At 43.1% G+C, this 25943-nt stretch overlaps 1 protein-coding gene across 3 annotated transcripts in view; it reads right to left on the bottom strand.

The window, feature by feature from the left end:
* The window catches only part of FBXL17 (F-box and leucine rich repeat protein 17), a 291827-nt gene extending 266153 nt beyond the window's left edge, over positions 1-25674 (bottom strand). For 2 of the 3 annotated variants that reach the window (XM_041120781.1, XM_030004066.2), the window contains exons 1-4: positions 24770-25674; positions 11196-11318; positions 8557-8814; positions 7650-7781 (exon numbers count right to left, since the gene is read on the bottom strand). In XM_041120781.1, the coding sequence (XP_040976715.1) occupies positions 7650-7781; positions 8557-8814; positions 11196-11318; positions 24770-25486 (1230 nt within the window). In that variant the 5' untranslated portion in view covers positions 25487-25674. The remainder of the gene's footprint in view (positions 1-7649; positions 7782-8556; positions 8815-11195; positions 11319-24769) is intronic. The other variant, XM_030004065.1, reaches the window with a different exon arrangement.
* Positions 25675-25943: the final 269 nt, after the last annotated feature.

Here is a 25943-nt window from a genome sequence, read left to right as displayed (position 1 = left end):
GTTTCTCTAGGTCAGGGTTTGCAGCACTTTGGTGGGGCAGTGGGGTAAAGCTTGCACTGCTGCTGCTGCTGCTCACGCTGTACCCATTTAATGGACAAAAAGAGGACTTCAGTTTCCAATGCTGTCAGTCTGAAGAGTTTCACAAACACTGAATTCATGTTAAAATGAAATTTTCTTTCACCTGCTTAAATACAAAGTTTCACCACTGAAGACAAACATTTGGAGGGGAGAGGACAGGGGACAGAAATCATACAAAAAGATGAAAGCATTAGCAAAGGTTAAAAAAAAAAACAAGAAAAAAAATCAAAAACCCACACCTTGCAACTCTTTACTAAAATCTCCTCCTGCAGAGATAAGATGTCTTTTGAACAACAGACCATAGAAAAATACTTTCAGTGTAACTTAAGGTACTGCATTTAAAACCCAAAATGTGGTGTTAAGTATTAAGCTGAAAATTGTTGCTTTAAGGGGTTCCTAGTCTATCTGATACCAAGGGCTTAATCAAAATTAGTTTGCCTCTCTGACACATACCATTGAAATATAACTGAAGAGTGAGACACTTGAAGTACTTTTGTTTTACATTATTAAAAAATAAAATGAATTTAGTAATTAAGAAGATCCACACTATTAAACAAGGGTGCACACAAAATAATTTGCTTTAAAAAGCAAAGTTTCCTGTGTTGTATACCTAAGTACACATGCCCAGAAAACGCATTCTTGGCCTTTAAGAAGCCACGAGTTCAAAACTGTGTTAAATGTTGCAGAAGGTGGTCTTATCGAGGAATGGGTAAAAAGCAAACCAAGCAACAATAGTTGGTTTTCTCCAAGGTTTCGCTCAGGATCTCCAGTAGCAGTTAGTTTCACATCATTCACTTTATACTCAGTATATATAGTATAGATCATAGAATGGTTTGGGTTGGAAGGGACCTTAAAAGGCCAACTAGTCCAAGCCCCCTGCAATAAGCAGGGACATCTTCAACCAGATCAGGTTGCTCAGAGCTCCATCCAACCTGACCTTCAACGTTTCCAGGAATGAGGCATCTACCACCTCTCTGGGCAACCCATTCCAAGATATATGCATTTCCATCGTATGTTCTTCAAACTCATTCTATTTTAAAGGAATACAAAATATCCCACAATATCCCAAATTCTATCAGTTTTCTCCTTCCTCTTTGCTAATATTTAATGAACTACACAAAGCAAACCTCTTCTAATGCTTCAGTAATACACATAACTACACTGCAAGAGTCAAACACTATTTAGTTGAGGAGGCTTTGTTATGCTAACAGTCTAAGACATTTAAGAACTACTTAGACAGCGATCCTGGCAGCTGAACCGAAGAGAAAACAGGATCTGTGGAACCAGCACAATATTCAGAAGTTATCTGCTGTGTATTGGTAATTCCCTATAGCAAGGACTCGAAGACCTGTTACCACTACAAAGTCAATACCGCCACCTAAGGGTGACAACAAAGTATTATATTTATTGCCAGATTATTTTCAGAAACATTTATATAGAAAATAAGTCTGACACCTGCACAAGTTGAAATGCCTTTAGAGCAAATACATATTTATGCACGAGCACAAAATCTTCAGGTTTTTTTCTTCTATTAACATCAAACTCACCATGAATGTTTTACCTTAAGAACAGTATTACAGAAACTGCCCAAGTCAAAATGCAACAGTTACAAACAAAAGAGCAAAAAAAATTATCAAACTCTGAGAAACAATGTTGTATCAGTTAGATTTCCAAACAAATGATAGAACCATTTTATTTTGTTGTAAAAACAAAGTGAATGTTTCAGAAGGGCTTATTGAAAGACTAATTTTCTGATGAGGATTATTAATACTGAACAGGTGTCTCAAACAGTTCTTATGAAAGCATGTTTTCCCATATCTCAGCTTAGTTTCAGTATGGCTATTCAATGCATTTTTAAAGCACTGAACATTATCTTTACGGTACATTAGTAGTTTTTGGTGCATATGTAACATGTCTGACAAACTAAAATACAAGAGGGACTTTATCGTTACTACTGAACACTACCCACAATGTAATCTGTAAGTTTTTGCTTTAGAAAGCTCTAATCTAATACTTGACAGAAGATGAAGCATCATTGTCCAAAGCTATGATATACAGTAGAGAAATCAATCTCGGTATTGGCATCATCCTTAATATGTATGCACATGTTTAGCAAGTAGCTAGTCCTATATGTGTATTCTCTGTCTACAAAGAAAACCAGCAGCACTTTCCTGGAAAACATGAGTTTTTTATAAAAGTAAAAAAGAATAATTGAAGGGGAAAAGTCTGGAACAACTACAGTTCTTCTCACAACCTCCAAAAAATAAAAAAAGCTAGTTAGAAAGTATTTTAGGAAAGTATTCACGAAGAAGCATGGGAAAATGATCCTTCTTCTGAAATTTCCCCAAGCAGAAGAACAGTTTTAAGTAATTATGTGTAAAAAATTTTAAAAGTATATGGAATATGTTGAGGGGAGGGGGTGAAGGGCAGAGAAATCACATTCTTTAGGAATCTTCTTCCCCAAAAGTCTCTTTCATTTACTTGTTACCAGTGAAAAAGTAAGGTATTTCTATGTATTCTAAACTTCAGTAGTTCATATCATCAGTTGATGTGCAGCTTATAAATACCTCATAACACTGACTTTTCTGCTCAAACTATTTGCCTGGACTAAACTCAAGGCAAAGTACTCCCTCCTCTCCACATTTACCCTGTGTCATGCAGAGGGCACACTGCTGAAGTAAGTGGTTTGTAGCTGACATGTATGAAGAAGAAAAAGAGAACTGCTTCCCAAAGTCAAAAATAGGAGGGATGTGTTGGGGAATCTCAGTAAAACAGATAAGCATAAATAAATCAGATTACGCTATGCTGTGATTATTCAGAAAACATGAAAATTAAGTTTATTTTGTTCTATAAATTTTTGTACATTGATTCCAGTCAATACTTTAAAAGTGTATAAGTATTTAATTATGTGACATAAAACTAAAATGTTTGTTCTAGTCTATCTTAATTCTTTTTTACTGAAACTAAAAAAGTATATTATTCACATATCTTAAGTATTATAGTTTCTATCAAACATAGCATCACAGTTAACAGGAATTTCTACTCTGCATTATCTGCAACAAACTGCAAAGGTGGGCACTACACTAACAGAACACTCATCTTTAAAACCATCATTAAATAACTATCTGTAAAGTATTTGCTATAAAAATGTTCTCACACATCAAGCATGAAAAAAAGATTATCAAACACACTGCCAATTGGGCCAAAATTTGGTTATCTTGAAATGTCCTCCACTCACAGCAAATACTGTTCCTGGATAGAGTCAAAAGACAAACAAGGAAGTAGAAAGGTGGTCAAGTTAGACCATAACCATCTTCATGAACGTATCTGGAAACCATCAAACAAATTATTTATCTTTAAGTCACCTACTTCACAAGATCATTTTATTGGAAAGGGAGAAATGCTGTCAGCACTCCAACCAACTGTAGTAGCTTAGGTGCAGCAGTATTTCTCATCTACCCCTAAACAAGCTTGGAAAAGAGAGAAGAGAAGAAGGGAAGAAAGTATAGAGGTAGGAATGCTGTCATCCTGTTATAGGATCTAAAACTTCATCTCCCTTCATCTTTAGAAGCTCCTTCTCCTCATCCACATCTAACTCACCATGAAAAAACACAGACACTGGGTGAAATAGGGAGGCACAAATCTATAACTCCCGCCTGTTAAGTTTCAGCAACCATTGTATTATAATGTTAGCCATTAAGTCACTAAGATAAGGAAAGACAATGAAAAAGAAAGCTATGTTGATTTTACACACTGATAAGTGGAGAAGGTTTTTCCCAGCTCTAAAATGAACTCCCAAATCTAGGTCTACCCTATTCATAATGAGGAAATGGAGAGTTTACACACTGCCTGTACAAAATTGCTTCTGGCAACAATCCTTCCCTTTGGGTATACTATAGTCACAAACTTGTTCTGCATCTCTCTACGAAGAAGTCACAAAACCTTTAAAATCTCTTAGGGCTCCATTCTTCTAGTGAAGGCTGCAATGCAAAGTGTTAATTTTCTTTGACAGCTCAGGTTAAGTACAGCCCTACCCCATGTCTCAGTGAGTACTGCATATTAGTGTGGAAGAGTTCTCTGATTTTGCAGCTTAAGCTACGTACTGTCTATCTGGGGTGGAAGGACAAAAAAAAGGGGTTGGTAGAAAGTTAACAATGAAATCAACCAATTCATCTTCCGTCAGCCACATTCACATTAATCATTCATAGGAGGCAAACATGAAAGTTATACTCATAGCATTCAATTCCAGCCATGACCATAAAATAAAACTCCAGCTAAACTCAACCAAGAAGCTAGGAAATTTCTTAGTTTTGTCTGGACAGAGTTGTAATCTGTTCTTCCACTTACACTGAATTTCTGTGAGATTGTTTGTATCAGACTGCTTGGGGACAGATAAGGAAAGACAAACCAGCATACTGGCACACTTTGCAACTCCTACAAATTTTTTTTTTTTTCCCCACTTGGTTCCCAATTTGACCAGTATGCTTCAGAAAAGAGGCTTTACATATAATTACTCTTCCATTCAAACGACAGAGGAAAAATAAACATATTTTGAAGAGGTAAAAATCATAAACAGTTATGCAAACAACAACCTTGTACTGTTAAGTTAGCCTTGCAACATTAACTTTTTCTTCACACATCCTTTGCACCCATTTATTATTTGCAGCTTTCACTTATTACCATGACACAATCAGCATTTCAAAGAAAGAAGAGGGTCTATTTTTCTGTGAAATGCCTAGTATATTAAACAATCAGAACATAAATTCTTTCTCTGTTTCTGCTCAGCAGTCTGATAATGAAGTTACTTAGCAACAGATGAAGCAACTGAACTGTGTTGCCTGATGCACATTTCACTGTAAAGTAACACTCACAAAGGCATTATTTAGTTGCTGGTTGCCTCTGTACAGATGTATTTTTGAAGTATAAAATCCATTAGTCTGAGACAAGCCTACACGAAAACCCAGCCTCCATGTACCATCTATAATGGACAACACATTTTGAAAGTAATAGAAATTGCCTGTAAGATTCACGTGATTTTGAGCATCTCTGAAAAAGGAAGAAACAAGAAAATACAAAACACACAGACTCAATGTACAGTATTTACATGAAAGCTACAGAAGATGTTGGGGGGGGGGGGGGGCGGGGAAGAAAGGAGTCTTCTTCCTATAGCAGACTGACAATCTAATCTATGAACTTCAAATACAGAAATCAAGCCCTCATATGTCAAGTACACTTTTCTTGCCATACAGTATTTTGATTTCAGAGAAAGAATACTTGGTTATTTTGAAAAAAAACACACACACATTTCCCCAAACTACCTGCTTCACCAAAAGAGTAGGAAGTAAGATGTGCCACAGTAAATATTAGCAGTAGTTTTATTTTAGGAGGCAGTCTTAAAAACAAAAGTAACCCACAGAATTTGACAAACCAAACAGTGGATTATCATTTGGCACCAACCATTACTCCCTTTTAAGGTAACTCTGTGGCATTAAACAATTCCTATCTTTTATTATTGTTATTTTGGAAGGTAAAAATTTTTATTTTGCAACTGCATGAGAACTTCTTACAAGCTCTCTTGGTTCATCACACACAATTACACTTCCAGCAAGATTTGAAAGTCTCTTGCCCCTAGCAAGGGAAAAGCACATCAGTTTCTGCAGCATCATCTAGTGGAATCATTCAAGTGTTATTTTATTCTAAAGATTCAACACCCTGGAGTTCATAATAACTTTATAATTTATTTCATGTTTACATTTCTAGACCAAGATTTAAGGACCTGAATTTGGACTTTACAAAGCTAAACCAAGTTTGCCACAAGTTTATTTCTTCCTGAAAAATTAAGATTGGGCAGCAGCTTTAAATAAAACTAGACATTAAAAAAACCTACATTCATGAAAAATTGTGCAAAACCTTAGTTTTGATAAGTCACTTGAGAAATTTTCAGAAGTGACAAAATCATTAAAAGAAGTTTCCTATTTGAGAGTACAGATTTTTGTCTTATTTCCAATGAAGAATCAATGTTACATTTCCAGTAACGGAGGCAACCAAATAAAGTGCAAGTGAAAAACATCTTTCCTGATTGCCTTAAAACCAAGAAGAGACTTCCTATCGCCCATTTCAACTGAGAACTTCGATGACATTTCAGATAAAAAAAACACAGAACTTTTAAGTGCTAACAATTATAATGTCAGCTTCTTAGGTTATGTTTCAGACTATAAAGAGAATAAAAACATCAATGGCAAGAAGTGTAAGACAGATTTGTAAGGAAGGTCAAATTAACACCTTAACCACATATTTTCCAATGATCATGAACTTATGTAGGCATTTATACATACAATAATTTTTATGTACAATTAAGTAATCTTTCACATACAATTATGGAAACCTTGAATATTCGCAACAAGTTTTTTCCTCTTTCATTCAAAGATAAATAATGCTTTGAATTTCCCTACTTCCCTCCAGTTAATTTTTGCATGAGTATGCTTTCCTTCAAGGCTTCTTGGGACTTTCAATTCTCTTTTTTTTTTTTTAATTAACAGATTTTCTTGTCTTAAGATAAATATTACAAGGACTAATTTTGACTGTACTCCAGATTTTGTTTTGATATGGGAGAAGGGGACACACTATTTTTCTGCATTTGAATTGTCTTGAGATCTCAGTTTTGGTCATGATCTATTTTTCAACTTCCCAGAATTCTGATCAAAACCAATAAATGGCTTTTTTTTTTTTTTTTTTTTTTAAAGTAGAAAACATTCTCGAATGAACCATCTTAGGCATTAGTATCTGTTCGTCTGTTTGAAGCCAAATATCAAATGACTCTGAGTACAAGTATGCTGTTTTCTCACAAACGTAATTTATTTGTTCCAGTTCAGCAGTTTTCAAACTAAAGGTTATTACCCTGACATTACCTGATAGTTAAGAATTCAACTGCAAGCAGATTTTTCTACTTACTTGCAAGAAAAAACAAAAAAATTAAAGCCAGTGCTTTACTATACTATCTAGTAGATACTGGCTTTCAACATTAGAAACCATGATTTCAAAGACTGTTTATAATTAGGACACAAGATAGTTTCATTACTCCTCAGCAATTTCCTTCTACTAGCACAGCCACACTCTTTTCTCAACTGCATCCTGATGAGAAAGTGACATATTTAAAGAAAAGATTATCAGAGTGTATTATTTGTAATCAAGAACCCTACCTCCAAAAATCTTTTAGTTTAGGTAAGTTTGTACTTTTTACTGTAGAAAAATGTACTGGTATAAACAAAAGAAACATTCCATACAGACTAAGCATTTCCTACACGAATTAGGCATCTCCTGAACAATTAGTCCTGGAATGTCATGTTGAAACCAAAAGTTAATATGTATTTGGAATAGCATTAGCTTAACTTGTACTTTGAGTCATCTGAGCTATCTCTGTAGAACCTAAGTTTTCACAGCTAGAGAACATTTTTAAGCAATTCACTGACAAAAAGCAGCTATTCAGAAGGAAGTTTTAAACAGATAAAAAGCAAGAGAAAGCTCTCCCAATGAAAACACTGTGGAAAAAGAAAATCATGACATGTACTTACTAATTTGTTTTCTTGCATGTATATTCTTTGCAACTTCTCACAGCCTTTAGCTATAAAGATCATTCCTTCATCTGAGATCTTGTAACACTGCCCAAAATGAATGTCTTTCAATTCTCTGCATTTTGAACCCAGCTGCAATTAATGGAATCAAAGCAAGTATTTAAGAATAAAGGAAAAAAACAACAGGATTTGACTGAACTGGAGAGTTGGGAGTTAAGATTTCTTTCTGCTTCTACACACCCCCCCCCCGCCTTAAAAATTATCTTTCTTTACAGGTTTTGTAACACAAAGATTATAATTACATACATGACAAAATGAAGTTGCTAACTACAGTCAACAAAATGGAGCTACGAGCAGCACATAAGAACCAAGTTATTTATCGAGCATATATATATAAGTAGCTAACAATGCCTGTATGCTAAACCATTGACAGCATATTGATTTAACATAACTACTTCACAGCTTACCCTAAATGCTCCTTTTAACACAAGAGAGAGAGTTGACGAAACCTTCCTGCGTGCCTAGCAAATAAAGTTCTCAGTCACCTTCAGCCTTCATGATGCAAAAAAGAGTTATTTAAACACTGGTTCCAAATAGCAACAAGCTCAGGAAAACTTAATCAGCCAGAGGTGAAGTACAGGATGTTGAACCGGAGATTTCATTATAAAAGGGATCATATAATCCCTGGATATTTTAAAAAAAAAAAAAAAAGTGTGTGCAGTCTCTAGAGAACAGCATTTACTGCACCAAAAAAATATGTCCATAAACCAATTTTTTAAATAGTAGAGGTCATCTGATTTTAATTAAATCCTAGAAGAGGGTACCTTCTTCTGTGTCCCTTTTTGCACTTGGTAAGAAGTTGAAAGATATTAAATTTACAAAAGAAATTTGTGGAATGGATGGTTACCTGCTTTAGGCCTTCATCAGTGAGTCTGTCTTGATTGCCTACATGCACTTTCTGAAGAAGAGGACACTGAGAGGCAACTGCAATAATAGAGATGTCAGAAAGCTGTTTACACCTGTAGGCAGTATACCTTAGGAGCCCAGGACATTTAATTGCTAATATGCATACTCCTTTATCAGATACATTGCGACAATCAGAAATATTGATTTCAGTAACATTCTGGCTTCTTGATGCTATCTTTTCCAACAGCTCATCAGTGACCTGCGAAGAAAATCCAAATATTCAAATTTAACTTTTTTCATAAACATCTTTAATTTCATTAACACAAGAACTACTATTTGCAAGATACATTTCCATAAGGTATTGGGAGAATGAAAAGATTTGTTTTCCAAGATAAAAGCGTACTGCTATAATCAGTTTCACAGTTACCTTTAAAGAATTCTGCTCCAGCACTCGGAGAGAATAACAGTTAATGGTCCTCTTTTAGACAAAGAATTCTTCATCCTTTAGAAGAAAAGGATTTGCTGGCCCTTCTACAGCAGCACTCTACTTATGTACCTAAGGTAGCATTTACAGAGAAGTAAAGGGTTTATATGTCTCTGAAATGCAACAGCTCTTTACTTAGGCTTTGGTAATCATCCAAAACCAGGTGCCAGCAGACAAATAGTACAGTGATGCAGGTAACAATGGGCCTCTTAACAACAGAAAACAGTCACCTATGGTAGCAGTGAACAAAAGGGATGAGAAGGAAAGAACACCATAAAGCTAAATAAAAACCAAAAGTTTCCCCCTGTTATTTGCTCAGTTTTAAAATATGCAAGTATCCTGTTTTTAAGTGTTAGTCTATGAAAGACCATTAAATCAGATATTTGCACTATTTTCCCAGAGCTCCTTTGAAGAAAAAAAGATTCTATCCACTTTGTACCTGTACACATTGTAGTTAGCTAACATGTCAGTAATTTTAAAAGCCAGTCCTACAAAGCAGGTAAGAAACATAAGATATTCTTCATGCTCAAGATAACTTAAAACAAAACAAAAAAAAAACCCCAAAGCAGGTAAGACACAATGCACAGGACTCCCTCACTTTAAAAGTTCAGTTTCGAAAAACCTGAGGTGACCTGAGGTTTCTAACAAAACCGTTCAGGAATACTTATCCATCACTTAGCATACATGTGATTTAGCTTTAAGCCTGAAGAGGGCAAGAGAGCAACACAAATCCCTTTTGTTTTTCTCTTACACAGTTGAGAAACAAATTGCATTCAATCTCTTTTCCATTAGTAGCAACTCTAATCTTTTTTCTTGCTATTTCATCAGGGAGCTGTTAGCTAGAAAACATGACAAATTGGGGCAGGGGGGGGACACGACAAAAAACTCAAACCACCAAAAGCCACAAACACCTAAACAAACAACCCCTCCAAAAAAAGAACACAACCCCAAGAATAACCAAAAAAACCCCAAAACCACCAAACACTCCCCACACACGGAGAAGGATAACATTTGTGCTTAATACTGGTTTAGGAACTCAATTAAAAATTGGCAAGATAGTTTTCTTAGGGCAATGCCACAACTGAGAAACTTTAGTGAGACCCCAGCATACCCAACAGGCAAAACCATTAAACACCTTTGTAGTAGAAATAAGGCTACACCTCAAGACAGTGAAGAAGAAAGACTTATTTGACACATAGTACCTACAGAGCAAAAAGATGGACCTCTGGTCTGAGTGTGGAGTCACTTGAGAAAAATCAGACAATCTGCTATATAACAGTGGTTCAGAAATATGTTAACTAGTAACTCTAGAAGCAAGACAACTTGCATGCTTTCTAATGAATTGGTGATCTGAAAATAATATCCCATGTACATTCTTTACATCCAACATAGATGAGTTCACATTGCTGCTTCTTCAAATGGGACCCTCCAATACTTGTTCCCCTGCACCCTTATATTTTCATGAAACTCTCAAGAAACTGTTTTATAAACCTCTGAAAGTAACTAAGTAACAAGAAACCTCAAGGGGTTTGGCCCCCCTCAAGGGCCAAACAACATGGGCATCCTTAGAAAAGTTTTCCAAGGAGGAAAGTTACCCAGAACAATCTAAGGCTAGACCCTGTAAGGATCTCACTAAATGAAATCCATGAATCCCAGACATATTTAATTCTAGGATTGGCTAAAGGCCTAGAAAGACACAATCTGTCTTCTGATCAGTAGGAGCCACATGAGTTGAAGAAAAATTAAAGAAAATTTGTTGAAACAAACAAAGCAAGCACCAGTTAGGTGATCATTCTTCAAAACTAGAGCATCCTCAGAAAAGCTCATGTACATCTTTCGATTAATATGAGATCTGACAGTTCTTATGAATGAAGATACCACTACCTGGTACAGACCTGAGACAAGGAACCCACAATCCCTTTCAAACAGCCCTTGTCCTCACACTGTTTAACAAATGATCTTAGGCAAAAGAAGCTACATTTAAAGGAGTTAATCTAAGGGTCCAGATATTTTTAGTCTCTAGTAGAAAAATCCCTGAAAGCACAGACATCACCATTTTATGGGTTTCTTTTGTTTACCTTTGCTCAAGAGTACAAGTTCTGAGAACAAGTTCTAAGTCATCAAAACATAATTTTTCCACAGTGACACCTTCGTACCTGTTGACGACTACTGAGATCCAGTTGCTTCCAAAACTGAAAGTCTAAACAGAGTTCACGCCAATATTTACAGACTAATGACACTGAAAGGCAACGCTCATTCAGGGATAAATTGGAAAATATCTGTAAAGAAACAGAAGGAAATATTATTTGTCAGAAGTAATCATATTTTAAGACAGAAATATTTTACTACTAACCCTTCTTGTAAAAGACAGAAAAGTATTAGTGTGCATTGCAACACACAGTTCTAGAACTTGCCCCCAACTTGATTAGTCAAGGACAATAACAAAAAAACCTACATCCCACAACAGCTGACAATATTAGTAAGTCACATTAGCACAACCAACAGTAGAATGTATCCTACTTAAGCACTCATTTCTTAGACCAAATTTCAAATGTGCTTCTGAGATGGGATACCTGAAGAATTACAAATACAAATACTAGCACAATGTTATTTGCAAGCCATTTAAAAGGTGTTTTCATTCCCATTCTGATTCAGGTAGAAAAACCTTTCCTTCTCTTTCCTAACTGAATTGAAAAGAAGAGTCATAAAGGTACAAAAACATCAGTCTTGTGGGAAGGGGCATGGGATGGTGAAGCAGATCAGCAGAGCAAATCAGTGTCATACAAGGAAACTTAAGCACAGAATTAGCATTTTATACTCCAAGGTTTTGAGCACTACAGCAGCCTGCAAAAAAGAATAAACTGTAACTTTATGGCAGGCTCATAAATTGTTGTTACATTTATTATATTCAGCCCTTCCTCAGAAGTACTGTTGTTTCTTAATAAACATAAAAAGGTCTGTCAAGAGTTACATACGAAGGTACCCTGTAACAAGTGAACTTCAGTCTACATGTCATCCTATAATGAAAAAAGGCAATCATGGCATTAAGATATCTACACAGGAATACAGACTGCAAAACATGAAACAGTCCTCCCACTCAACTGATGAGGACATCAAGTACTAAGCAGAAGCATGATAGCCAATCTCAGGCAACGTTCTCAAGAAAATCTGAAGATATTGGACAGTGTCCATAGGAAAGCACTAAGGTCTAGAAAATATGAAAAAATTCCAAGAAAAGACTAGGACTGTTTAACCAAGGAAAAGCGACAGCAAAGGGAGTAAACAAACTAGAGAGAACAATACTTTCATCTTCTTTGTGGTGGGTAGGACAATTAGTCTCAAAAATTGTTAGGCTTCTAAACTAAGGATAATGAAGCATTGGAAAATAATACCTGGTAACTTACAGAATTTGCATCACTGGGTGGTCTCTAGAACAGACTAGACAATCAACTGTCAACAATAACAACCATTACTGTCCCCTTGTTATAGTAGATGGCTTAGCTTATCAGTTTTAAATATGTATAACCCTGTAAGACCCCTTGGCGAAGGGGAGTTGGTTGACTTCCTAAAATATCTGCAAAATATTATAAGGAAAAGAAAAAAATTAAAAACAACCCAAGTTCACCACCTTCTGTAAATGCTTGCAAGATTTATCACTCCCATCATCATCATCTTCTAGCTATGAAAAATTCACAATCTCTTATGTAAGACTCCTCGCAGTGCTGAAAGATTGTGCGTGAACCCTGTTTTCCTGCAGGCCTTTGCTTGACCATTACCAGAGCCAATGGATGTTTCTTATTAGGGAATCACTTGAACACAGGCAGACAGAAGTGCAGATGAAACAATCTGTGCCTGCTTCACCCCTGCAGTTCTTGTACTGGTGAATCCATGCACAGAGCAAGGAGGTGGCTGTGATCAGCACCCAAAAAATACCATCACCCCCACTCAAGAAGGGAAAAAGCACTAATTAGTAAATGGTAATTTGGCATCTGACATTCCTACTGCCAAAGAGTAATTCTAAGCATTAGAAAGAGATGACAGTCTGATGATTCTCAGCAATTCTAAGTTACTAAAAGCAGTATGAAACTTGAGTTCCTACTACCAGGATGTCCTGGGTTCAGCTGGGATAGAGTTAATTTTTACAGGAACCTGGGAGGTGGGGGGGCATAGCCGGGGCAGCTGACCTGAACTAGCCAAGGAGCTATTCCATACCATGTGACATCATGCTCAGTATATACATGGGGAGTGGGCCGGGGGGAGGGCTCTCCTGCTCTCTCTCGACTTTCGGTGGGGGAAGTGGCGGAGCGTCGGGTCCCGGGTGGTGAGCAGTTGCACTGTGCATCACTCTTTTCTGTATACTCTTTCATTAGTACCGTCGTTGTTGTTGTAACTTTTTTTGCGTTGTCCCAGTAAACTGCCCTTATCCCAACCCTCGAGGTTCCAGGTTTTTTTTCTTTTCTCTCCTCCGTCTCCCCGCTATCCCACCGGAGGGGGCGGGAGGAGTGAGCGAGCGGCTGCGTGGTCCTTTGTTACCGGCTGGGCTGAAACCACGACAGTCCTTTTTGGCGCCCAACGTGGGGCACAAAGGGTTGAGATAACGACAGATCTGGCTAGAGCGTGTTGAAACAAATTTGTCATACGCATTCCTTATATTAGATAAATAGATGTTAGTCACAATGTTGATTAATTTGTTTACATGGTGGCGTTTTGTAAGTCCGTATATGCTCTATGTATTGCCTGTAGTTACGTTTCTCACCTCTGGGAGAGTGATTGGCATTATCATTTTGCTGTACTGGGCAATGTCGACTTGTGAAATGATTACATCACTGGTCATGAGATTAAGCTGGTATCTGTATGAGGCAGTGATATCATTTCCATACTTTGGGCACCTTCTATCGGATTTTATTGGTAATTACAGCCAATCCATGGGGGAGTTAGGGGGGGATACTTCCCCCCGTCCGTTTGCCTCCCTTTTCTCCTTCCGACTAATTACAACAGCTTTTGAGAACTTTGAATATCCTTGGGATGCACAAGCCACTGTGCTGTTAGTGCTATGCCTCCTGAATATGTTTCAGGTCTTGTTTAGGGCTACAAAAAGGCTCTTTAAGAGTACCACCCAGAGATCTGCCCCAAAGCTGGATATTCATGGGTGGCACGGCATGTGGGAGGATATGGGCAGGTATCTAGAGAACTTCTCACCCCCAGTGGCTTGGAAGTTCACTCCTGAACAACTACAGAACCCTCATGAAGTGGTAGAATATTTGAAAGAAAAATGCTGTGGCTATTCCAAAGACGTACAACTCGCTGCACTGTGCTGGGCCCTGGCCAGTATCTACCAAACACTGCTTGATATTAGGCAGCACCCTCAGGGAGAAAAGGGGGAAAAGATGGAAAACAGGACAGCAGGCACCGTGGCTACCCCTACCGCGGCAACAGGCACCGTGGCTACCCCAACCCCGGCAACAGGCAGCGCGGCTACCCCAATCGCAGTGACAGATACTGCAGCTAAACCAGAGAACCAACCTGTGCCAGTATCAGTCGCCCCTGTACAGAAAAAGAAACACACAAAGAAATCAGTTCGCTCAGTGAGAGATGAAGATGAACCAGGGTCATCACGAGAACAGGAGGAAGAGGCAGAACCTGAAATAATCACCCGATCTCTATCCCTGAGTGAGTTGCGTGACATGCGAAAAGATTTTAGCCGCCACCCAGGTGAGCACATTGTTACCTGGCTGCTCCGATGCTGGGATAATGGGGCTAGTAGTGTGGAATTAGAGGGTAAGGAAGCCAAGCAGTTGGGATCTCTGTCTAGGGAAGGGGGCATCGACAAGGCGATTGGGAGAAAAACACAAGTCCTCAGCCTCTGGAGGCGACTTCTGTTAGGTGTAAAGGAAAGATACCCCTTCAAGGATGAAGTTACATGTCACCAAGGCAAGTGGACCACCATGGAGAGAGGTATCCAGTACCTGAGGGAATTAGCCGTGCTGGAGGTGATTTATAATGATCCAGAAAATGCGCAGTCACCCATAGACCCAGATGAAGTCCAATGCACACAACCCATGTGGCGGAAGTTTCTACGAAGTGCACCACCAACCTATGCCAACTCATTGGCAGTAATGTCCTGGAAAGAAGGCCATGGACAAACGGTGGATGAATTGGCTGTCCAACTCCGGCAATACGAAGGAAGTCTCTCTTCCTCCCTACGGGCCTGTGTCTCGGCTGTAGAGGAATTGTCCCGAGAGTTCCAGCAATTCAAAGTGGATATGTCTTCCTCCCCACCTGTACAGGCCCGCATCGCAGATATTGGGAGTAAGCATTCCTCTGCCCAAGAGAGAGGAGAGAGAAAGTACACACGACGGCCTAACCTGTGGTTTTACCTGCGTGACCATGGAGAGGACATGAGGAAGTGGGATGGAAAACCTACCTCAGTCCTGGATGCACGGGTACGGGAGTTGCGAGAAAAAGCAACCAGAAAAGAGGATTCTTCTTGGAAAACTGCTGCTCCAGTTTCCTGTGAGGAGTCCCCCAGATGCAGTAGATGGGCTGATCACATTTCTGATCCTCTTGAAGGGACTTCTGATTCACGTGTGCGAAAAGTGAGTAACGAATATTCTAACCAGGATTAGAGGGGCCCTGCCTCCAGCCAGGTGGAGGAGAGGGACAACCGAGTCTACTGGACAGTGTGGATTCGATGGCCTGGCACATCAGACCCACAGGAATATAAGGCTCTAGTAGACACTGGTGCACAATGCACCCTAATGCCATCAAGTTATAAAGGGGCAGAACCCATCTGTATCTCTGGTGTGACAGGGGGATCCCAAGAGCTAACCGTATTGGAAGCTGAAATGAGTCTAACCGGGAATGACTGGCATAAACACCCCATTGCAACTGGCCCAGAGGCCCCATGCATCCTTGGTATAGATTATCTCAGGAGGGGATATTTCAAGGACCCAAAAGGGTACCGTTGGGCTTTTGGTATAGCTGCATTGGAGACGGAGGAGATTGAACAGCTGTCTACCCTGCCTGGTCTCTCTCAAGACCCTTTGGTTGTGGGGTTGCTGAAGGTTGAAGAACAACAGGTGCCAATTGCTACCACGACGGTGCACCGGCGGCAATATCGCACCAACCGAGATTCCTTGATCCCCATCCATAAGCTGATTTGCCAATTGGAGAGTCAAGGAGTGATCAGCAAGACTCACTCACCCTTTAATAGTCCCATATGGCCCGTAAGGAAATCTAATGGGGAATGGAGACTAACAGTAGATTATCGTGGCCTGAATGAAGTCACGCCACCGCTGAGCGCTGCTGTGCCAGATATGTTAGAGCTTCAATATGAACTGGAATCAAAGGCAGCTAAGTGGTATGCCACAATTGACATTGCTAATGCATTTTTTTCCATCCCTTTGGCAGCGGAGTGCAGGCCACAGTTTGCCTTTACTTGGAGGGGTGTCCAGTACACCTGGAATCGACTGCCCCAGGGGTGGAAACACAGCCCCACTATTTGCCATGGACTGATCCAGGCTGCACTGGAAAAAGGTGAAGCTCCAGAGCACCTGCAATACATTGATGACATCATTGTATGGGGCAACACGGCAGAAGAAGTCTTTGAGAAAGGGAAGAAAATAATCCAAATCCTTTTGAAAGCTGGTTTTGCCATAAAAGAAAGTAAGGTCAAGGGACCTGCACAGGAGATCCAGTTCTTAGGAGTAAAATGGCAAGACGGGCGTCGTCAGATCCCTATGGATGTGATCAACAAAATAGCAGCTATGTCCCCACCAACTAATAAAAAGGAAACACAAGCTTTCTTAGGTGTTGTGGGCTTTTGGAGAATGCATATTCCAAATTACAGTCAAATTGTAAGTCCTCTCCACCAAGTTACCCGGAAGAAGAATGATTTTAAATGGGGGCCTGAGCAACGACAAGCTTTTGAACAAATTAAGCGGGAGATTGTTCATGCAGTAGCTCTTGGGCCAGTCCGGGCAGGACAAGATGTTATAAATGTGCTCTACACTGCAGCTGGGGAGAATGGCCCTACCTGGAGCCTCTGGCAGAAAGCACCTGGGGAGACCCGAGGCCGACCCCTGGGGTTTTGGAGTCGGGGATACAGAGGATCCGAGGCCCGCTATACTCCAACTGAAAAAGAGATATTGGCAGCATATGAAGGAGTTCGAGCCGCCTCAGAAGTGGTTGGTACTGAAACACAGCTCCTCTTAGCACCCCGTCTGCCAGTGCTGGGCTGGATGTTCAAAGGGAAAGTCTCCTCTACACATCATGCAACTGATGCCACGTGGAGTAAGTGGGCCGCACTGATCACACAACGGGCTCGCATAGGAAACCCCAGTCGCCCAGGAATTGTGGAAGTGATCATGGACTGGCCAGAAGGCAAAAATTTTGGAATGTCGCCAGAGGAGGAGGTGACACGGGCTGAAGAGGCCCCGCTGTATAATAAACTGCCAGAAAACGAGAGGCAATATGCTCTGTTCACTGATGGGTCCTGTCGCATTGTGGGAAAGCATCGGAGGTGGAAGGCTGCTGTATGGAGTCCTACACGACAAGTCGCAGAAACTGCTGAAGGAGAAGGTGAATCGAGTCAGTTTGCAGAGGTGAAAGCCATCCAGCTAGCGTTAGACATTGCTGAAAGAGAAAAGTGGCCAGTGCTCTATCTCTATACCGACTCATGGATGGTGGCAAATGCCCTGTGGGGGTGGCTACAGCAATGGAAGAAGAGCAATTGGCAGCGCAGAGGTAAACTCATCTGGGCTGCCGCACTGTGGCAAGATATTGCTGTTCGGATAGAGAAGCTAGTGGTAAAAGTACGCCACGTAGATGCTCATGTACCCAAGAGTCGGGCCACTGAAGAACATCAAAACAACCAGCAGGTAGATCAGGCTGCCAAGATTGAAGTGTCTCAGGTGGACCTGGACTGGCAACGTAGGGGTGAGCTATTTATGGCTGAGTGGGCCCATGATACCTCGGGCCATCAGGGAAGAGATGCAACATATAGATGGGCTCGCGATCGAGGGGTGGACTTAACCATGGACACTATCGCACAGGTTATCCATGAATGTGAAACATGTGCTGCAATTAAGCAAGCCAAGCAACTGAAACCCCTGTCGTATGGAGGGCGATGGCTGAAATATAAACAGTGGGAGGCCTGGCAGATTGACTATATCACACTCCCACGAACCCGCCAAGGCAAGTGCCATGTGCTTACAATGGTGGAAGCAACCACTGGATGGCTGGAAACATATCCTGTGTCCCACGCCACTGCCCAGAACACTATCCTGGGCCTTGAAGAGAAAGTCTTATGGCAACACGGTACCCCAGAAAGAATCGAGTCAGACAACGGGACTCACTTCCGAAACAACCTCATAGACACCTGGGCCAAAGAACATGGCATTGAGTGGGTATATCACATCCCTTATCACGCACCAGCCTCCGGAAAAATCGAACGATACAATGGACTGCTGAAAACTACATTGAGAGCAATGGGGGGTGGAACTTTCAAACGTTGGGATACACATTTAACAAAAGCCACCTGGTTAGTTAATACTAGAGGATCCACCAATCGGGCGGGCCCCGCCCAACCAAGACTTCCACATACTGTAGAAGGGGATAAAGTTCCTGTAGTGCACATGAGGAGTATGTTAGGAAAGACAGTCTGGGTTAGTCCTCCCTCACGCAGAGACAAACCCATCCAAGGGGTGGTTTTTGCTCAGGGACCTGGGTACACCTGGTGGGTGATGCAGAAGGATGGGGAAGTTCGATGTGTACCTCAGGGAGATTTGATTTTGGGAGAGAATAGCCAGTGAACTAGGCTGTATGATATTTACCTGCTAAATAACCTGCCAATGTATGTCATTGTATCTATAGTGTCTATATGCCATATCAAGGGTATTACTGTAAGAATTACCCAAATGACTGAAGAATGGACTTTGAAACTGAGCCAAGAACAACAGTGATAGAACTTGAACTGGCGCCCAGCAATTTCCTCAAGATCAACCTCTTCGACCTGCAGACCAAGGGTGTGGGTTGCATCAAATGTACCAGCCAGAAGTTCCAGAGACAGCATACAACAACCCAACACCTCACACCATCTCTCTTATCCTGAAGAAGTGTTACAACAGATGGAGCCTCAAAGTCATGGACTAAATAAAATTGATGGACACATTGGAGGGATAACCCATTGACTAAGGGAATACTATTTGTATCTGTGTGTATGTGTGTGGGGGGGGGTGTCCATATACATATATATCTATATATAAGACAAGGAAAGTGGTAGCGGTTGATTGGAAAATGTAAGATCTGGGCATGATGTAAATGGTATAGAATAAGGGGTGGATAATGTCCTGGGTTCAGCTGGGATAGAGTTAATTTTTACAGGAACCTGGGAGGTGGGGGGGCATAGCCGGGGCAGCTGACCTGAACTAGCCAAGGAGCTATTCCATACCATGTGACATCATGCTCAGCATATACATGGGGAGTGGGGAGGGCTCTCCTGCTCTCGACTTTCGGTGGGGGAAGTGGCGGAGCGTCGGGTCCCGGGTGGTGAGCAGTTGCACTGTGCATCACTCTTTTCTGTATACTCTTTCATTAGTACCATCGTTGTTGTTGTAACTTTTTTTGCGTTGTCCCAGTAAACTGCCCTTATCCCAACCCTCGAGGTTCCAGTTTTTTTTTCTTTTCTCTCCTCCGTCTCCCCGCTATCCCACCGGAGGGGGCGGGAGGAGTGAGCGAGGGGCTGCGTGGTCCTTTGTTACCGGCTGGGCTGAAACCACGACAACCTATAAAGGGAATCAAGCTAAAAATGCTCTTGTGATCAACAGAAATGTGTCAGGCAGGAAAAGTGATAGTGTGATTTCACATCACAGCAAGGATTCTTATGGCAAACTGCCATTAGTAGGAACAGTTCACTGGTCCCCTGCTCCTAGTTACTGGAATTTTTGCACTGGATTTAGTGAATGAACCCAGAGAAAGTCTTTTCAGGAAGCTGAGAAAAAGTTTTGCAATGTTAGACTGGTGTCGGCCAGCTGAATCAACTCACTCTGCAATTGCACGGTCACTCTACAGAGTACAAAGCTAGCAGCAGGAACATGCAGCCACAAGTTACAAAAGGGAGACAGACACTGCCCTTAACCGGCCACTTGCTAATGGATTGCCTTAGCTGTAATGCAAAACACAACTTTAGTTTCTGTCTGTAAGAAATGACAGGACATGCTGATACCATACCTTTCCTTCTGATGCAAAGAAAGGGTTCTGATGAATAAGCAGGATACCTTTACTTGAAAGGGCTCATAAAGTTTTACTCCCCAACATCCAATTGTGTCTCACTAAGAGACACCAGTGCTGCTTCTGAATCACCACAAGTTTAAAAATAGAGACACTAAAACATACCAAAATCTGTGAAAGACCAAACACAGGTCAGGCACCCTGAGCAAAAGAAACAAATGACTGAATAGGAAATGAAAGCAAGAGTTACATTTACTTTGTATTCAAACACTGCACAACTTGTAATCTATTAGTTTTGTCTATGCAATAATACATAGTTTCAGGGATGTACAGCAAGCCAAGCAACAGCTAAACAACATTAGGAGAAGTATTATCAGCCATAGGTGGTGAGTGTCAAGGCACCTATCTGCCTTCAAGAAATGCAGAAGTTTCATTCCAAATTTGTCTCCTCCACCACATAACTCATTTTATAATGTGAAAACCTACGTGCTTAAACAAAAGCCACCTTTTCACACACACGCACCTGCAGAAAGCAAAATACTTATTTTTATAATTCTGCAACAAGTGACAAAATATATCAGGACATCTTTCAGAACTTTATCATTGAAATAATGTCCATATACTATCTTTGCTTTTGTTACTACTCTACTGGCACACCTTTCCTTCACAGCTCTGCCCCTCAGCTGCACTTCCAGAAGCTCAGCAACAGCACAGCAAAGTTAAAGCTGGTTCATTTCCCTACTGCAATCACAGGGTGACACTGAGCTTCTGGGGGCTGGGGGGGCACAGAAGAGAGAGATGTTGCTGTGTTGTCCATTGCTAGAGAAAGAGGAGTTCTACAGAATAACTAAGACTGAAATAAAAGATCATTTATCTCCCTGCATGAGCCACAGTTTCAAAACCCTTTCCAAAGGGAAAGTAAGGCTCGGCACAAACTCTAGACAGGATAAACTGATGGGAACACCAGTGTAAGAAGGAAAGAAAGCTGGTATTACAATGACTCCATAAACTTGTGGATGAAGTCCAATCCAAATGATGCATTTTGATGCCTCTGCCTCCTGACTAGACCAAAAAAAAAAAAAAAATTACAGCTTAACTATAAACACATTGTGGTGGGTTAACCCTGGCTGGATGCTAGGTGCCTACCAAAGCTGTTCTATCACTCCCCCTCCTCAGCTGGACAGGGGAGAGAAAATACAACAAGGGGCTTGTGGGTCAAGATAGGGACAGGGAGAGATCACTCAACCAATTACTGTCATGGGCAAAACAGACTTGACTTGGGGAAAACTAACTTACTTCATTGCCAATCAACGAGAGTAAGGTAATGAGAAATGAAACCAAATCTCAAAACACCTTCCCTCCACTCCTCCCTTCTTCCTGGGCAAAGCTTCATTCCCAGATTCTCTACCTCCTCCCCACAGCAGCGCAGGGGGATGCGGAATGGGGGTTACAGTCAGTTCATCGCATGTTGTTTCTGTCGCTTCATCCTCTTCAGGGGCAGGACTCATCACACTCTTCCCCTGCTCCAGCGCGGGGTCCCTCCCACGGGAGACAGTCCTCCACAAACTTCTCCAGCGTGGGTCCTTCCCACAGGCTGCAGCTCTTCACGAACTGCTCCAGCGTGGGTCCCTTCCACAGCGTGCAGTCCCTTCAGGAGCACACTGCTCCAGCATGGGTCCCCTGCAGGGTCACAAGTCCTGCCAGAAAACCTGCTCCAGCATGGGCTCCTCTCTCCATGGAGCCACAGGTCCTGCCGGGAGCCTGCTCCAGCATGGGCTTCCCATGGGGTCACGGCCTCCTTCGGGAACCCACCTGCTCCAGCGTGGGGTCCTCCACGGGTTGCAGGTGGATGTCTGCTCCACCGCGGAGCTCCGTGGGCTGCAGGGGGACAGCCTGCCTCACCATGGTCTTCCCCACAGGCTGCAGGGGAATCTCTGCTCCGGCACCTGAAGCACCTCCTCCCGCTTCTTCACTGACCTCGGTGTCTGCAGGGTTGTTTTTCTTACATGTTCTCACTCCTCTCTCCAGCTGCCGTTTCTGTGCTCGCTGCAACTTTTTTTCCCTTCTTAAATCTGTTACCCCAGTGGCGCTACCACCGTCGCTGATGGGCTCAGCCTTGGCCAGTGGCAGGTCTGTCTTAGAGCCAGCTGGTATTGGCTCTGTCAGACATAGGGGAAGCTTCTAGCAGCTTCTCACAGAAGCCACCCCTGTACGCCCCCCGCACTACCAAAACCTTGCCACACAAACCCAATACACCTGTATATCCAGTCTTTTCAGGTTTAAGTTTATTAAAAATAAATGCCAACGTTCAAAAGAAGACAACACCAAAAGTCTAGCTCTGGTCTATCAAACCCACTTCATATCACTCAGATAATCTTAAATGCAGTGCTGCTATCACTGTGCTAGCAGCACTGCATTTACTATCAACATTATCAAAAGCAAACATGTAAGTTACTACAGCAACAAAAGCAAACGTAAGTTATTACAGCAAGGGAAGAATGAGAAAAATAAGTAAAAAAAGTTGAGTAAAGATGCAAGAAAAGAAGCCAGTAGTGCCTCAAATAATAACAACGTATTTATGAAAACCTTAAGTTAAATACATTACACACATGCATATATACACACATGCACATATACACACACATTATCTTCCCTTCATACTGCATTAGCTCTAAGCTAAAACTGACAGAGTCTCTGCTGCAGGCAGAGCATCATGTGTTCATTCTTTATAAAAATAACAGCAGCAAACTAAGAAAGAAGACATCAAAAAGGTCATCTATTCTAGCTCCTTCTCTGTTTTGAAGCAAGTTCAAGCACACCTAGAACATCCCTGATAAGGACATCCTCCTTATTATTAAAAGGGGAATTAATAAATAAAAATCCTAACTCCTCACATAACCCCAGAGACAGGAAACCACCTTTGCCAAGACTTAAATGTTCTCACACTGAGTCGTTTTCCAAGTGTCTCACCCAAATTTCCCTCACATCAAATTAAGCTTATTATTTCTTTTTATTTGACAAAGGACAGGAACGCAGTCGAACTTTTTATCAATTTTCTCCTAACAAAAGAGTGCATCTCAGTCTTCTTTCTGAACAGAAGTGTCATTCAGTTTGAATAGAATCTTCCAACTACCATCACAGGCCATGTTTCCATGATCTCTACTCTCATCTGATGCCTCTGCGATTTGTCTGTGAGTTTTTTAAGGAGACCCCAGTGCTCACAAGCTAGTGCAGTACTCTTAAGAGGTTTTAGAAGCACCAAGCACAGCAGAGAACTTCCTTTCCATGTTCTACACGCCTAGTTCCTGTTAATACAGTTCAAAAGGGAATCTGAAGCGTTTGAATCAGCATTACTAAGTTCACTCAGTCTGCAGACCATTTTACACCAGTTAACTTCTTTGATCAAACAACAGCACTGCAAAGAGGTAACGGGTATAACAGGAAGATTTATTTCTGCTTTCCAGAAGTAAACCAGTGAAAATGCAATAGGGACAAATTTTTGATATATAGCACAAAGTTTTGAAAATTTAGTGGTAAATAGCACAAGATTTTGTAATCTTCTGCATTGCGTGCTTAAGGTCCCTTCCAACCCAAACCATTCTATGATTCTTTATTTGTCTCTCACCTCCTTATAATAAAATGGCACAATTGGAGAAAGGATTATAGTTGGGATATTCTATCTGTATCAAAACCCAGCATATGAAGGCCTTTAGGCACCTGTATAATCCAGTTAACAAGACACCTGGTCAGAAATCTGAAGTTAAAAGTCCCATAACGGACTAGGATGCTACAGAGCCAAAAGCCACCAGCCCCCCAAAAAAAACCCACAAAACCACCAACACAATCCATAAGTCTAGTTAAGGATTGAAGGGTAAACTTTCTTCCCAATCAACACTGAAAACTTATCTATGTAGTTCTGACCTACACAGAAGCACTAAATACAGTGATTGTCCCCCTTGCTGTGTATTCCATCAGCGATATAAGAAGATATCTGTGAGGGACACATTCCGAAGCTAACCATTATGAGCCAAAATATTTACAGGGCAGCTTCCAGAATAGTTTTAGTTTTGTCGGTCTTCACCTCCCGCTAACGACTGACAGGGCCTTTTACAACGACAAACCAGAACAAAGGTAAAAGATCCCTACCGAAACAAAACCAAAAAACACATCTACAACCCCGTTCATCTCCCAAACACAAGGAGACTGAGGTCGGCTGTTCGCGCACCTGCGCTGGCTGGGGCACCGCACCTCCCGGCGCGCCGCCCTGCTTCACCCCCGCCCCCGGCACCGCCAGGCCCGGCAGCCGGCGCAGGTGGCGGCGCGGGAGACGACGCGCGGCCCCAGGCCGGGCCGGAGGTGGCAAGACCCCTTAGGGCAGGGCCGGCCGCCACAGCCCCACCGCCTCCGGTTACCACATTCCACCAAGCCCGCCCAGAGACCTCGGCACCCCCGCGGTTCCCCCGGGGGCAGGCCCACCCCGCGGCCTCCCGTCCCGACCCACCTTGAGGAGGATGGAGGGCGGCAGATGGTTAATGTTTGGGGTGAGCGCCAGCAGCGGCTCCCGGCAGCCGTCGCCGGGGTGTTCCTGCGGCTCCTCGCAGCCTGCCTCGCCGCCCCTCTCCTTCTCTTTCTCCTCCTCCTCCTTCTCCTCCAGCGCGGGGGGCGGCGGCGGCGAGGCGGGCTGCCCCCCGCCGCCGCTGTCCCCGGCGGCGGCGCCCCGGGCCGACGCGTCCCCACCGCTCGCCGCGGAGCCGGCCTCGGGCTCCGCGGCGGCGGCGGCCGCGCAGCGCGGCTGCTTGCTGGGCGGGCAGGCGGGCAGGCCGGCTCCCTTGCGCTTACACACCATCTCGGAGGCGACCTCGCCGGGCGGCCTGGCCGGCCCCAGGAGGCCCCGCACCGGCGAGGACAGCAGGCCTGAGAGGAGGAGGCGCTGGCAACGGCTCCGCGGCTCCCAGGCGGCGGGCGGCAGGCAGAGGAGGCGGCGGGCGGCGCGCTGCTCCGCGGTGGCGAGGGCCGCGTAGGGCGGCGGCGGCAGGGGGTCGCGGGCGGGCAGAGGCTGCTCCGGAGCGGGCGGGCTGGCGCTGTGCACGATGAAGCACAGCATGCAGGGCCCGCGCAGGAAGCAGCTCCGGCTGCGCGGCGGCGGCACCTTCCTCCCCCGGCGGCAGCGACGGTCCCTGCTCAGACTGCTAGCCTCCTTCGAGAGCAGGTGGCCCATATACGAGGCGGAAGAGCCCGCGGGGTGTCACCTGCGGGAGGCGGAGGCAGGAGCTGTCATGCTGCCGACGGGAGCGGAAGGTGGCGGGGCCAGGCACAGGACAGGACGCGACGCAGCGCCAGCAGGGAGAAGCTTCCGCTACCGCCGCCCTGACCTCCCGCGGGGGAGGCGAGGGGGCGGTGCTCCGCCGCCTGGGGTCCGCCCGCCCGCCCGGCCGTGCGGCGGCCACTGGCCGGGATGGGAGGCGAGGGCGGCGGGCATCGGCCCCGCGGGGCCCCGGCGGCAGAGGCGGCCCCGGCGGCCTCCCCTCGGAACGGCCCGGCAGGGAGCTGCGGGGGTGCCAGTAACGGCTCCCCGGCCGGCGCAGGCTACCCCCCCCCCCGCGCCTGTGGCCGTACAGCTACACTGTGTGCCTGTGCGTGTCCCAATCTGCAGTGTACGTGCCTTATTTAAATGC

This window comes from Aquila chrysaetos, chromosome Z (genome assembly GCF_900496995.4).
Source record: "Aquila chrysaetos chrysaetos chromosome Z, bAquChr1.4, whole genome shotgun sequence".
Lineage (NCBI taxonomy): Eukaryota > Metazoa > Chordata > Aves > Accipitriformes > Accipitridae > Aquila > Aquila chrysaetos.
Note: the sequence above shows the minus strand (reverse complement) of the source record. Positions and strands in the feature narration are given on the sequence as shown.